Source organism: Bacillus rossius, chromosome 2 (genome assembly GCF_032445375.1).
Source record: "Bacillus rossius redtenbacheri isolate Brsri chromosome 2, Brsri_v3, whole genome shotgun sequence".
NCBI lineage: Eukaryota > Metazoa > Arthropoda > Insecta > Phasmatodea > Bacillidae > Bacillus > Bacillus rossius.
In genome coordinates this window covers 114,514,984-114,529,336 of record NC_086331.1, presented here as the reverse complement: position 1 = coordinate 114,529,336, position 14,353 = coordinate 114,514,984, and the positions used below count along the sequence as shown (strand labels likewise).

Below are 14,353 nucleotides of genomic sequence, written 5' to 3'. Positions count from 1 at the left end.
TTTTTTTTTTAATTTTTAATTTTTTTAATTTTTTAATTTTTTAATATTCCTCTTTAGGATTCTGTGCTTCTTTTAAAATTTTTCTTTCACTTAATACTACTGGCCATGAACAAAAATTTTTCTGATAAATATGGAAATGCTGAAGCCATCGCCCATTACTGAAGCATACGCGTTGTCATTTGTTGGCAACAAATGCAAACTTCCTTGAATCTTTCGAAGGTTTCAGAGTCTATCAGGCACATCTTCTATTATTTTGATCCTCCTTGCTTAACATGTTTCCTCCATTTATTTAAATATTATTTTCATTTTAAATGAGAAAAACCACTTGATTGAAGAGTTTTTAAACAATATTTTGAATGAGCATCTGCAAGCACGACTGCTTTGTCCTTGTATGATAACAGTATGTATTCAATAGAAGGTGCCTGATAATCGGCAGGTTTGAAGGAATCATACATTTCTTCACCGTCCATAACACACTGTAATGAATAAAATTATTATTACATCACATGAAAATCACATGTGAATAGCACGTGAATAATTTAGTAATTAATAAAAAACAAAAACATATAAATGTAAACACTATTTATAATAACGTACCTCATTATATACGCCCTCTTCATCAGTTTCATCAATCAAAATTACATGTTCATGTTTATCAATAACACGTTCATTCATCAAATGAATCTTTTCCTTGAAGATTTGTTTCCCCATCGCTATGGATTCTGTACTTATCAAATCAGGAGGGTTATTGGAAATTAAGAGATTTCTCGCTATAAATTGACATGCCATAAATGTAAGGAATTTGTAAATGTTTGCTTCGTTAGTTCATCAAACTTTTCCTTTCCTTCTTCATGGCTTCCATTGGTCGATGGATTTGGGTTGTCTTAACACATTTAATATCAAATTATAAACAATAACTCTCAAATAATGAATGCAAAGGAATAAAGTGTTTTGAAATTCAGCAAACAAACAATTAAAGCAATTTGAAAATTCTCAACATTGACAAAATTCAATCAAAATTATTCAAAGTTAATAATAATAAATCTCTGAATCATAAAATAGATTTAAACTCTATACTCTGTTCTTTAAGAACAAGAAGGATATCTCTAAATGCAGAGTTAGTAAGTAACTGCTTGAAAAACAAATTAGATTGTAATTATTGTTAGATAATATTGCCATTAAAGTTCCTTCTTTTAATAAATGCAATCATCCTCTCTTGTGTAATACAGGTAAAATTAATGTACTTTTATAAAGATTAATAATTTTAATAAAATTGATATATTTTTCCCATACTAGAAAAAGAAGTCAGTGTCACTAAAATCCTTGCAAACATTAATCTAATTGATATTCATTAATAGTTATTAATTTTAATACTTATAATCATTGTTAGATGTGTTATAGATAACAGATATTGTGGTTTATTGTATGGTACGGTTTTGGTTTTTGCTGCATATTAATTTAATTTATTTCATAAAGTTATACTTTATTTTAAGTGTGTTACATGTTGCGTGTTTGTCTACGTTTAGTCCACACATTATGTCTGTGTGTTTTTTCTATGTATGGTGTCTAGGACTGTCTACCACCTTAGCATTAAGCTGTGGGTAGACATGTGACAATATAAATAAATTAATTAATTAAATAAATTTCGACAAGTCTAGCTATGAGTTTTATCACTACCACAAATACCCATCTCTTGTTCTTTCTTTGTGCCAGAGAGATAGAGAAAGAGTGAAATTGGAAAGAACATTGAAACTCTGCATCAAAAACTCTGAGAAGCCATTCATGTTTAATGAGAACTTCTGGAATAGGTATCTTAATGGTGATTTTTAAATTTTGAATTACTGTGTTAATAATGCTCATGAAAATTCAAACTAAAGATGGGATTATAAGTGATTAAATGCGGTTGAGCGGTAATACAGTTTTCAATGAAAAAAAAAAAACATTATAACTTTAAATTGCATTATATAACTGTGAATAAAGATTTAAGCAATTCCAAAGAAAATTGAAAAAACAAAATTGAAAAAAAAAAAAGGCAGCAGGGAAAGGCTTCCATAACCAATGTTATGTTAATAGTACACACTCGTCACGGGAAAATTTTCCCCTCGAGTACTCCTAAACGAGGGCCCACCAGGATCAACGGCTACAGGGTGTTTATACTCAGGACCCAACCCTCAAGTCTATATAGGTCTCGCCAAAAAGTCAATCCCGACATTGGAGACTTCACCTTGTTAGTAAATAAAAAATATTCCTAAAAAATAATTGCAGTGGTAAAATATTTATAAACAATATAAATGTTCTTACTGTGCTGTACTGAAATTGCTAAAAGCTGCATGAAAAAAAAAAATTATGGTACCATTCGCTTATCTAGTTTCTTTCATGTTCAACATTATTTCTTTGGTTTTATTATGCAAATGAGATCCTCCAATCTTTCACGTGTAAAATCAAGGTACTAGTTTTCAGTTGATTGCTTGGCTTCTGTTTACTATTGCCGTCAGCAGCGAAAATCTTCAGAAGTAAAAGTAAAAGAGAAACACGAGAAGAAAGAAACTGAGCAACAGACTTCCCCCCACCCCTCACCACAAGGCATTTCACAGCAACCCATATGGCACGTGTCACATCTGCTGGTGAGGTTCACCAGAACACAACGTTCAAAAATAGTATAAGTGACACAGTCTGTACGCACGGTGAGTAGTTTTTCAATTAAACTGCACACAGAGTTAAAAACTAATATAAATTACACAGTTTGTATGCATGGCGTGCAGTTTTTCAACTAAGCTCTTTTCAACTTTCTAGACAAACAGATAATACCAGATGACTTTCAAAGATTCATTGGTTTCTTTCAGATTTCCCGGCACCAAAAATATTCCCGCTTAAATCAAGGTTTCCAGATATTCCTGGTCAGATGGCCAATTGGAAATTGAGTTACGATTAGACATCAGCATTGTAATTGATAAAATTTCTATAGTTTGAAATCCCTACAATAAATAACCACTTGATAACAGGCAAGCATGACAATTGAAAAAAATTAGGAACAGAGATTCTGCAGAAAAAGATAGTTTATTGTCCATTTTGAAAACATACAGAAATAAAAACTTTAATAATAGGATATGCAAAACTATGAAAATCAAAGTTAAAATCAAAACTAAGTTTTTTACTTTGACTTCAGGCTAATTCTAATACTTGTATCACATTTATAAGCAAACCCAATTCTATTTTAAAACTTCAAATTTTTCCTCAAACCTATATAATTGTTGTCAGTGTAGCAGTCAAAAGCAAACTAACTACAGCACATTACAATGTCTGTAACCTGAATTTTTAATGATTTTTAATTCAATTACAAATAAAAATTTCATATTTTCTTTAAGTTTGGTAAAGAATAATAAAATGGTCTTTGCATACCCCTAATATTTAACCCTCCATAATAAATAATCACAACAACAAAATTATACATACTAACATACTACTTCACAGGAAACAAATCAAGTACCAATATAAATACTGACAACACCATCTCAGTTGGACATTAAATTTGTTTCTATGACATTTTATCTAGTTATGGCTCTGGAATAAAATTAAATACCGAACAAATTTCTGAGATACGATTTTATGTTCACATTTTTGTTGCATTGTATTCTAGTATTCATACATGAGGTGCTTTTAACGTACAACATTCTGTATAATGTGTCACAAGCAACTAAACATGCAATATTTACGTTTACAATGTCTAAGAATACAAGATACAGAATGACTACATAAACGCTTACGTTAACAGTTTTTGATTTCGTGCATCAAATTTCTGAAGCAGATTTTGACAACTGAGTACACATAAGCGTTCACATAACCTAACAACAATAATATTCAGTGAATTGGACACCTAGATGTTGAAACCATTAGACCATATTGGGCACATGAATGTTTTGTGTCACATATTGTACGCTTTAGTAACTGGGTGCAAAATCAACATGTCTTGTAATTAAAAAAAAAAACTAATATTATTTAATGCCATTCCATTCAAGAACGACATTGCATAAATGTAGTCACATCAGTGTTATGCAGGGACTGCTATTCCATCTTTGATCTCATAATAAGGTATTAAGAAACCTTTGCAAAGATGAAATATGCAGTAGAATAAGTATAAAGAAAACCACTTTAATGATTATTTTTATCTATGTTGTAACTAAGAACATTAATTTCTTTCCTAATATAAATGCATAGTGAAAAGTGGTAACAACTGAATATGTTTACTACAAAGCAAATGTTTCAGACATATTTGGAATCCAACAAATATACCTCTCTTAAAATAACTCTTTTTAAAGAAAACGTTTCTACATAGAGTTTTTCAATATGCGCATATATTCTTAAGTTGACAGAAAAATTAATATCATCAAAAAAGTTTTTGGTCATTTATTTATTAATCCAGTATAGCTTCCTTTTTTTTATAATGTCTTTATAACCGTTAGTGATTGGGAAGAAATACTTCGGTACAGTCAACTTATTGACAGAGCTATTGTTGTATGCAAGTTCTCAATGTAGACATTTTTGAACACACAAATGAACAAGGCATTTGAAAAAAATCTCACCAATTTAAACATTTTGGTTCATTTCACTAATCAAGTCAACACAATTTTGTCCTCTTTAGACAGTGGCAGTGTCTAAAATGACAAAACTAAATAAGAAAGTTAATATGAGGCATGCAACTTCATTATATTATAAAATATAATAAAATTAAAAGTGTATTCATTCCAAATCACCTAAAAAAATTTTTCAGGTAGGTATGAAATATTTCTTCAAAATAGCATGTGAAACATGTACATGATGTACTCAATGGAAAATTCTAAACTTTCTTTTAGTTATTGAAATAGTTTAGGTCATATTAAAAAAACTTTAATTATTAATATTTATCAAACAATGCTAAATTCTGGAAAATTAACTTAAAATATAAGGTTGTATAAGAAAATATGTTCTACAAACTTGTGCGAAAGTTATCTGCTGTACATTGTTTACAAAATTAATGAAACAAAGATATGATTGAAAAGAAATGACATTAGAAATCATTTAATTTTTTTAAACTCTAAGGTAACTTTTGCACCAATTATCATTTTAAAAGTGCTTATATCCATAACAATACGAACATACCATTTGTTAGTAAAAATCTACAAAATTACTAGAAACATGGAGTTGGCAAGTTTTAGCTTTCATGTCAGAACATCTAAATAGGGTCAGTTATGTTACCATTCAAGCTATCAAGTACGGAATGATGCAGCTGTAGTTAGCGATATCTATTTCTGTTCTTAATATGTGGCAGCATAAAGTCAATTATTGTTCATTAATGCTTTGGCAGTTTGTAAAATTGCCTTGCCCAGCAGCTGATACCATTCCAAACTTAGCTAACAATATTGAAGTTTGAATGAATTATAATATGAAATACATAAAGAAAATGTCAAATTGAATACTAGTTGCTGATGCAGAGCTAATGAGAGCATAAACCAATTAGTTAAATAATTGGGCTAAGAAAAATCATGACAGTTTCATTTACAAGGAGACCTCTGGTGTAGGAGGACACTTCTCGACTATAAAGTGCACACAACCACGAAACTGATGTTAAGTCTACCAATCAGAAAACCTCAGAGCATTTAAAAATAAAGATAAGGTAAAGCTACAAGTTATCTGGGAGTCCAATTCCAAAGCTTGGGTAACTGGATCACTTTATCAGGACTGGTTTACTTACCATTTTTTCCCTTCGGTCAAGAAGTATTGGGCCTCTAAAAGTATAGCATTCAAAGCATTGCTAATTTTAGACAATGCTCCTGGACTGCACTCCAAGATATGTGTTGTCCAGAAACCAAAGTGGTTTTTTGCCACCAAATACAGCAAGCATGATTCAGCGTATGAATCAAACAGTGACTGTCTCTCTCTTGTAATACAGTTTTAAATTTTCAATCAATTAAGCAATCAAGGCAATTGGCAAATATGTACCTTTTCCCAAATTATTTCAAGTTTGGCCCTACATTTGGAATGCATTTAATAATATTGCAGATGCTTGGCTGAAGTAAAGGCATCAACAATGAATGGTTTTTGAACAAAGCTGTGACCTGATTTGGTACCCAACTTTAAAAGTTTTCACAAGTCACCAGAGGATGCCACTGAATCGGTTGTTCAGATAATGAACCAGCTAGATTTGTAAGTCACCACTGAAGATGTGAATGAATTGATTTCATCCCACACTGAACACATGGAAAACAAAGAGTTGATAGCCATGCAAATGGCAGACTGTGTAGAAACAATCAATACCTCAGCACAAAAACTTCCCACAAAAACAAGAACCCAAAAATTGAATAAAGAATTTATTTTATGTCAGGAATTTTTTAACATCGGAAGAAACTTCTTTCTTCATTTGGATCAAAGTTTGTTGAGCTGTTGAAAAGGATACATCATGTTACAGACTTTAGTTGAAAGAAAGAAAAGAAAAAAACCTAATATTCAACATACACTAAGAAATTTTACCACTAAAGCTGATAATAAAGTAGTGAGTGAAAATAGTTCTCCCTTATGTGTAAATGCAGGAGTAATTTCTAGTTCTCAGCAACAATAATGTTGTTTGCACCAATCAGTTTTATAACATTTATGGTTATATTGTTCGTTATCTATAAATTAAAATTTCAGATCAGTTTTATTTTTAATTTCTAATGTGATGTTGCATAACTTGTTAATACATTTCTCTTAATAGAGTATGGTAAGCTATTCCTATGACTGTGATGGATTTTGTAAAATTTTCGGTCTCTATGAAAATGGAACTCCTCTAATTACAATTAATTATATGATTTGACTTTCATACATATTGTGTTTCAGAAAATGTATATATGAAAGTAGAGGACTGCTTACAAAGAAAAAATATTTTTAGGGTTCTCAAATTTTAGTGAAGACCATACATCTAATGCCTTGCAGTATACTAACTTCTGTCAAAATTCGTTATTTAATTGATAGCTTGACAGAAACTGGTCAATCTCGGATCGACAGTGTTTCAGATATGAGTTTCACAGAAAAAAATGAAAACGTCCGTAGTTCTCAAAGGCAATTGCAGATCTTGGCCTTGTCTTTCCTATCAAATGGGGAGGAAGAAGAAGAAAAAGAAAAGAAACTGACCAAAAAAAAACATGACAATGTTATCAAATACTTGCGAAGACAAACAGTCAAAATGAGCTTACGTATAACTGACAAACATTTTCACAAAGTTTGATATTTCAAGAACTAAAGACGATAGATACACAGTTTTCACGACTTTGGCCGAGCTGATCACCACCAGATACATCTAAACTAAGTGTGAATTTACATCTACTTCAGCGGGAATTTACCATTATTTGTGTTAATTTATTAAATATGTTATGCTGGAAATTTTAAAGTTTTTATAATAATTAAATTCTCTAGTCTTGTATGAATAGTAGTAAGCTAACCATATTTGTATGTATAAGTACTAATTTTTTGATATTTTAGTAACAATGATTTGACTAAATGCTTACACAAGCATTTAACACATGCCTCAACACTGTGTTATTGAACCTATTACTTTGATTTAAGTAAAGAAGTATTACCTATGTTATGTTTTACACACATTAATACATGCAAAGAGTTTCTTTTGAGAGTAAAACATATTTATTTTTTTCAATTTTTGTATTTTAATCTCTATCCACAGCTAAAACATACCAACTTCATTGTAATTCAAATTTTTTTCAGGAAAAAATAATTTTTACTAAGATAATTAACACAGAAAAATAATAATGTTTATATTGAACGATATATTGATGAACAGTTTTTAGTGTTACCTAATATCATAGTATTTTAGAAATAAAACATTTTGTATATCATATCCGTAATTATTTCCTAGCATTAATTCAATTTGATAGTAAAAAGTTATCACAACTATAAAATGATTATGAACTAAGTATAAGACCAATTTTGGATCCCATCCATTATTTATCCAAAACATCTCTTAGTCAGCATATCATTGATGTATTTTTATTATTCACACCACAGCCTTACGGAGGTTGCAAGTGTACTTTTGACACTGGCATTAATAGTTTAAAATATACATATTTATAAATATATTTATGGATTTATGGACATATAAACATAACAATAACCACACAAAAACTCCTATTTACATCGACTACATACTATCTACATATAAAACAAACTAAAAATAGTAAAAAAAATCAAATGTGTCATATGTGCTGCAGAATTCAAAACTTTACAATCAAATTCATAAATGATATACCATAAAACAGTAACGTTATAATAACTATAACAAATATACTTACAAAAAAATATCTATTTTTCAATACAAAAAACACTAAGTTTATATGTATTGTCACATATCAGTACTTTAAGATGAACATTAAATAGGTCATACGCTCAGATTTTAAGTATGTCTGCATTTGCTTATTTCTTAGCCCATTAGAAAAAAATGTAAATATTTATTCTAAATTCATTCTGTTGCAATATTCAGCGAGGTTACAACTCCACCAGGACCAGGAAGTAAAGAAGAGCCAGTCAAAAAAGCATCTACTTCACGAGCTGCCTGCCGCCCCTCTGATATTGCCCAGACGACGAGAGACTGGCCACGACGACAATCTGAAACAAAGTAACAAAACAATTTTAGTTATTACAGTGATTTCTCTCAACATCAATGAACATACAATTCAATGTAATGTACAAAAACATTGGTCCCTTGAATTGCATGCATAAATCATTGACCATATTATTATATATAACGTAGTGATTTTGTTGCCGATGTAGTGATTTTAACGCCAATACCGATATTACTTTGGTAATTAGGCCTGCGTGAATATTCAAATATTTTAATACGTAAACAAATAGTTTGTTATTTGTATTCAATTCAAATTTGAATACTAATACTAAAAATTTAATATTCATTTGATTGATTATGAATATTTCAAATAACATACCTAATGAGCTTGCCATGTAAATATCATATATAAATTGTTGTATATCAAAGTTCACTCTTGAGGTTAAGTCATTTTGTGATATTGTGGCATTGCAGGCCACTCCCTCCCAAATTTTGAAATTTTTAATTATGATAAAGACAAAATTCAATATTTGTTATGATAAAGACAAAATACAAAATTTTTCAATCACAAAATTTGCTTTTTTATAATACCACAAAATCTTGGCTCTATTTATCATGTTATCAATGTATATTTCTGTTTCATTCTTAGCAACTCCTTTTTTGTTAAAGATCACAAATGGTTTAGTTAACTGCTTAACAGTAGGTGTCATGTATAAGTTTTCCCATGCAAATGTGCCTTTTTCAAATATGACTATGAAAAATATGTATAATTATTTTATGCTTGTTAACAATTGAATTTATTGTAGTTGGGCATAATATTCATGGATTATTTTTTTTGACATGTCTTTGAAGTTTGTGTGCTTTAAAGATAATGATTTAAAGATCACACAAGACCAATTTAATCTAATAACATTTTGTAAATTAATTGTTGTTAGCATTCAAATGGTATTCACACAAGACCAATGTTTTATGGAAGACCATGTGTCTGTTAGGGTCATTTATTTGTGGGGTAAGTATAATTACACTCTCTAATTATTTTTGTGCATGTATTTAATGTTTGTATCTTGAGTTGCTGTTCTGATTGCACTCAGATTTCTATAATATATATATATATAATTTAACTGTAGTAATCTATTAACATTTTGTAAGTTCTATATAGTGTTAAAAGTATAATATTTTGTGATCCAAGTTTAGGTAAAAAAAAATTAAAGAATTTTATCATTTTGAAGTCTTAATTCTGTCTTCTAAATTTTAAAAATGCTGTTTCCAGGTCCTTAGTACTAGAAACTAATTTTTTTTTTTTTTATATTTTACTATCCTTTGTTGGAATAAGTTTGCACACATCTAATACCATGTGTGTTAGAGGAAAAATTACAACTGACACACCACAATACACAAGATGAGTTTGAATTCAACCAACAAGCTTTGGCTGCAGGTTGATCACTACAAAATAAGTTTAAAACCTCCATACGTCTAGTGGTCTAAAGTGTTTCCCAAGGCTGTTACGTCTTTGAACTTGCAACTGAACCACATTTTTTATTGTACATAATAGATAAAGTATTAAAGATGAAACACTGAGCATCTGGATTATGTTTATTTGATTCAATGATGTTCCACAACCACCAAACATTTTGTGGCTGTAAAACAATTATTTAATTAACATAATTGGGAGTAGAAAAAGTAATTTCCACATATTTTTGTGATGTGTTACTACCCCCAATTATTTCAATTAAATAATTTTTCTACGCCCTCAAAATTCACGGTGGTTGTAGAACTTCATTCATTAAATAAACATAATCCAGATGCTCAGTGTTCCATCTTAAATTCTTTCTCTATTATTTACAATAAAAATTTTGTTCAGCCCCAACTTCAAAGATGTATAGCATAGTTGGGAAGACTTAAGACCTTAAGTCGTATAGAGGTTTAACTTATTTTGTCGTGATGAACCTGCAGCCAAAGTTTGTTGGCCAAATTCAGACTCACTCTGTATTGTTTTTGGAAACATACAAAGCCTTATGGGCAGAAGTTACCACATTGGCCTTTAACTACAACAATCTGGGTCAGCCCTCTGAAGTTATGGGTGAATTTTTGCAGGTTGTAACTGTGATAGACATTGCTGATGGCCAATGGGTTTTCTTGGGCCATTCCCATTTTACTTTACTGCTTCAGTTTATTATTGATCCACCAAAGGAAAATAAATCATTTTCCAAATTTTTATATGAGCCAACAACAATGGAACGTTCTAATACGTTCCTGTTTAAGTTATCCTTATTTCACTCCAAACCTTACTTAAAATACTATTTTACCCTGTAACAATGTTTTTACTCTCATACCTATACTACCTTCAGGAGCAATAACAGGGTTTTACTATAATGCATTTGTTCAGAAAATGTAACTTGTCACTAAAGAAGGTTAAACTTCCAAAAATGAATACAAATGCTAATATTAGTAAAAAAGTGCAGAATATCTGTTAAAGACAAAACACAGTGTCAGAATAAATATTAACTGTTTGAAAGCTAAACTGGCAAAGTGATCTGTTGAGAGTTTGTTGCCTTAACAGCTTTGGTTACAATATCTAATATGAACTCCATACTGGTTGGTTCATTATGTGCATAGCAGCACCATATGCTGACTTCACTGAATATATACCACCAACACTAAACTTTAATATTTTCTGAGAAGCATTTACAACCATACCTCCAGCAGTGAATACTTTCGGAAGAAGTGTGTTGTAGTGGCCATTTGGGGTTTCAATATTGCCACGTGGATCCAAAGGTAGATTCAGTTCTGTTGCCACGTACTTTTCAGGACCAAGAAAGCCCATAGCCAGAAGAACCAGGTCGCATTTGTACACCTAAAAAATCAGAACAAAAAATTGGCAACAATAACCAAGAACAAAATAAATATTAATGAATTATTTCAAATACAAAAGAGGAGACAATGTAAGGATAGGGGGAAGGAAGGGGAAAGAAATGAGATACCACACATTTTCAAGGCTCTATATCGGTATGTCTCTTCCCTTAGATGATGTAGTGCATGTAACAAATGATCTCTGTTTCAACTTGCTTTGTTTTACTGTTACTATTTCAATTTTTCAATTTTGTAATTTGTACTTTTTTAACAATGATCATCTTGTAATTTTTTAACAATGATCATCTTTCATGGATTTATTTTTGTTCATTGTTGTTAAGTTGCCAAAAATCATTCTTCATAATCTAAGCTTGTGGAATTGACATGTGTTTGTTTTTTTATTAGGGGTCGTAGCAACCCAGACTACTGCCCTCCCCACAATCTGAATGGGTTTTATTAACAATTTATTATATTGTCTTATCATACACAGTGCTATGGTTGGGACTTTTGATATAATTTAAATACCAGCTTTTTATTCCTTTCAAGAAGTATTTATGGGTTTGTCACATGTTTTATGATCATAATTTACATTGTTTCATGCTTTTTAAGTGTTTCTGATGTCGCCGAAGCCTAGGGTCGATTTTCTAGTACGCAAAAAGTCGGAAAGAGAAGTAAAAAAAAAATTTAATCCGGCCTGGCTTTTAAACACTTTTTTAGTATTACTTGTATTTTTTTTTGTTTGTAGCTGTGTTCACGGAATTTTTTTTTGCAGAGAGAGCGAGAGAGAGCGAGCGCGAGGGCGAGCGCGAGGGCGAGGGCGAGCGAGAGAGAGCAAGAGCGAGCGAGCGAGAGAGGAGAGAGAGAGAGAGAGAGAGAAACTAGTATATTTTGATTTTGAGATAAGTCAAGTAGTGCAAAATATTGAGTATGTTTAATTCAAGTAACCAGGGCATTTTTTCCCTCCCCATTTTCTTTTTTAGCTCAACTAACAGTTAAACATTGCATAACCACTAACTTAAAAAAAATTAAAAATACTGTCTGGAATGGTATGTTAGTCTGAAAATGCCAATGCACATGTTCTTTTAAGGTGATGTTATATTTGATGATTATGTTTCATATAGTATCAGACATAATCATTAGAGGTATTTTGTTTACTTGAATGAAACAAAAGAATTAATATTTCAAATTTGTTGTTTATGGTTTTTAATTTTAAATTTACCATATTTCACTTATAATATAAACATTGATCTCTAAATTAGTTTGGAAATCGAAAATATTTTTCTGATACCCCAATGTCATTTGTAAATCCCACTGGTAATAGGCAGTGGCACCATTGTGATTTATTTGTCTTCTGCCAAGGTTGTTATTGCAAATGGCATGGATTTTGGAGTGCTTGTAAGCAGGAAAACCCAGCACGGTAGTGTGTGAATTCGATTGTTTGCAGTAAAGTATTTCTGTAACCAATCAGGAAGAACTACGCATTTTGTTTAAAATTTCACTCCTAAACATTATGGAACATTTGCTGTATTTGTTAACCTGAAGAAGCTGACCTTGGTTCAATAGTTCCTAATGCCATATTAGGTCATGTTTGTTGTGACTGGTCATTTGGCCCATAAGACTGCCTCCATCTATCTGTTTCAACATTTAAAAAAAGACAGATGTATTGTCAAACCAGTTGTTGCTCGATTCTTGCAGTGTGCAGTTGCATTATTGACAACTTGCAAAAAAAAAATTAAGATGAATGTGTGACAGGATAATTTAACGCCTGCTGGTCAGGGCCAAGGCCGAATTAAGAATTTTTTTTTACTTCTCTTTCGGACTTTTTGCTTACTAGAAAATCGACCCCAGGTTTTGGCGACAGCCCAGGGTGAATTGATTGCCCACAGAGAAGTGTCTTAGAACTTCACATAAAAATCTAACTGAAGGATTTAATCAAAGTATGTACTTATCTTTATGTTTTGCTTTCGCAGTCGAGCGACGAGTGACAGTTGTGTGTGGAAAATAATCTTGACTTTGTATGTAAGTTGGCTACCCTGTTATTATTAGGCTGTTTTTGATGAAGAACAATAAACAAATGCATAATTTAAAAATACTTTTTTGAAATGAAACTTCTTTGCTGCGAGGGCAACAATTTTCGAGCGTTATGAAAATTCCAATGACAAGAGGGGAAATAACTAGGTATGTGATGTGGGAACCAGTAGAGGAGAGGAATAGTTAGGTATGTGGTGGGGGAACCGGTAGAGGAGATGGCAGGGAAAGGTATAATTGACGCAGCATACTTGCACGCTTGCACACGTGCTCACTTGCGCTCTTGCTATCTTGCTATCTTACACATCTTGCACATCTTGCATACTTGCTCACTTGTGTTCTTGCTATCTTGCACATCTTGCACATCTTGCTATCTTACACATCTTGCACACTTGCTCACTTGTGTTCTTGCTATCTTGCACATTTGCTCACTCATGCACTTGCACACTCGCACACCTGTGCACTCGCACACCTGCACACTCGCACACTCGCATATGCGCGGTTGTTTCTTGGTGGTGGTGCATCGAGTTATCCCCACTCCGGGGCCGTTGATTGCTGGAGCAGTTTTGAGCGGGCTCCACATGGTGGAAAGTGGCTCAGGTTTAACTATACAAAGCTGTAGCGATAGGTGGGTCGCGACGGTAGGGACCCGCCTACACCTGAAGCCACCCCGACTTAAAGGGAGTAGGGCAGAGGGAAACACAACGGGGTTTGAGCTTATTGTTGTGCACCACGCCACTGGCCATATTCGCATGAAAATATTTTTCTTTCGTGTATGTATTATTATTTTAATTACTTGTGTAAATCAGCATTGTTAAACAGTGTTAAGTGAGTATTGTTTTAGTTGTGTAACTAAATATTTTTATTAGTATAATGCTTTTCACGCTTTAC

General features: G+C 31.8%; 1 protein-coding gene across 1 annotated transcript in view; it reads right to left on the bottom strand.

The window, feature by feature from the left end:
- Nucleotides 1–3,038: 3,038 nt before the first annotated feature.
- The window catches only part of LOC134529642 (uncharacterized), a 192,419-nt gene continuing 181,104 nt past the window's right edge, over nt 3,039–14,353 (bottom strand). The window contains exons 36-37 of the mRNA XM_063363952.1: nt 11,282–11,438; nt 3,039–8,628 (exon numbers count right to left, since the gene is read on the bottom strand). Coding sequence (XP_063220022.1) covers nt 8,483–8,628; nt 11,282–11,438 — 303 coding nt within the window. The 3' untranslated portion in view covers nt 3,039–8,482. The remainder of the gene's footprint in view (nt 8,629–11,281; nt 11,439–14,353) is intronic.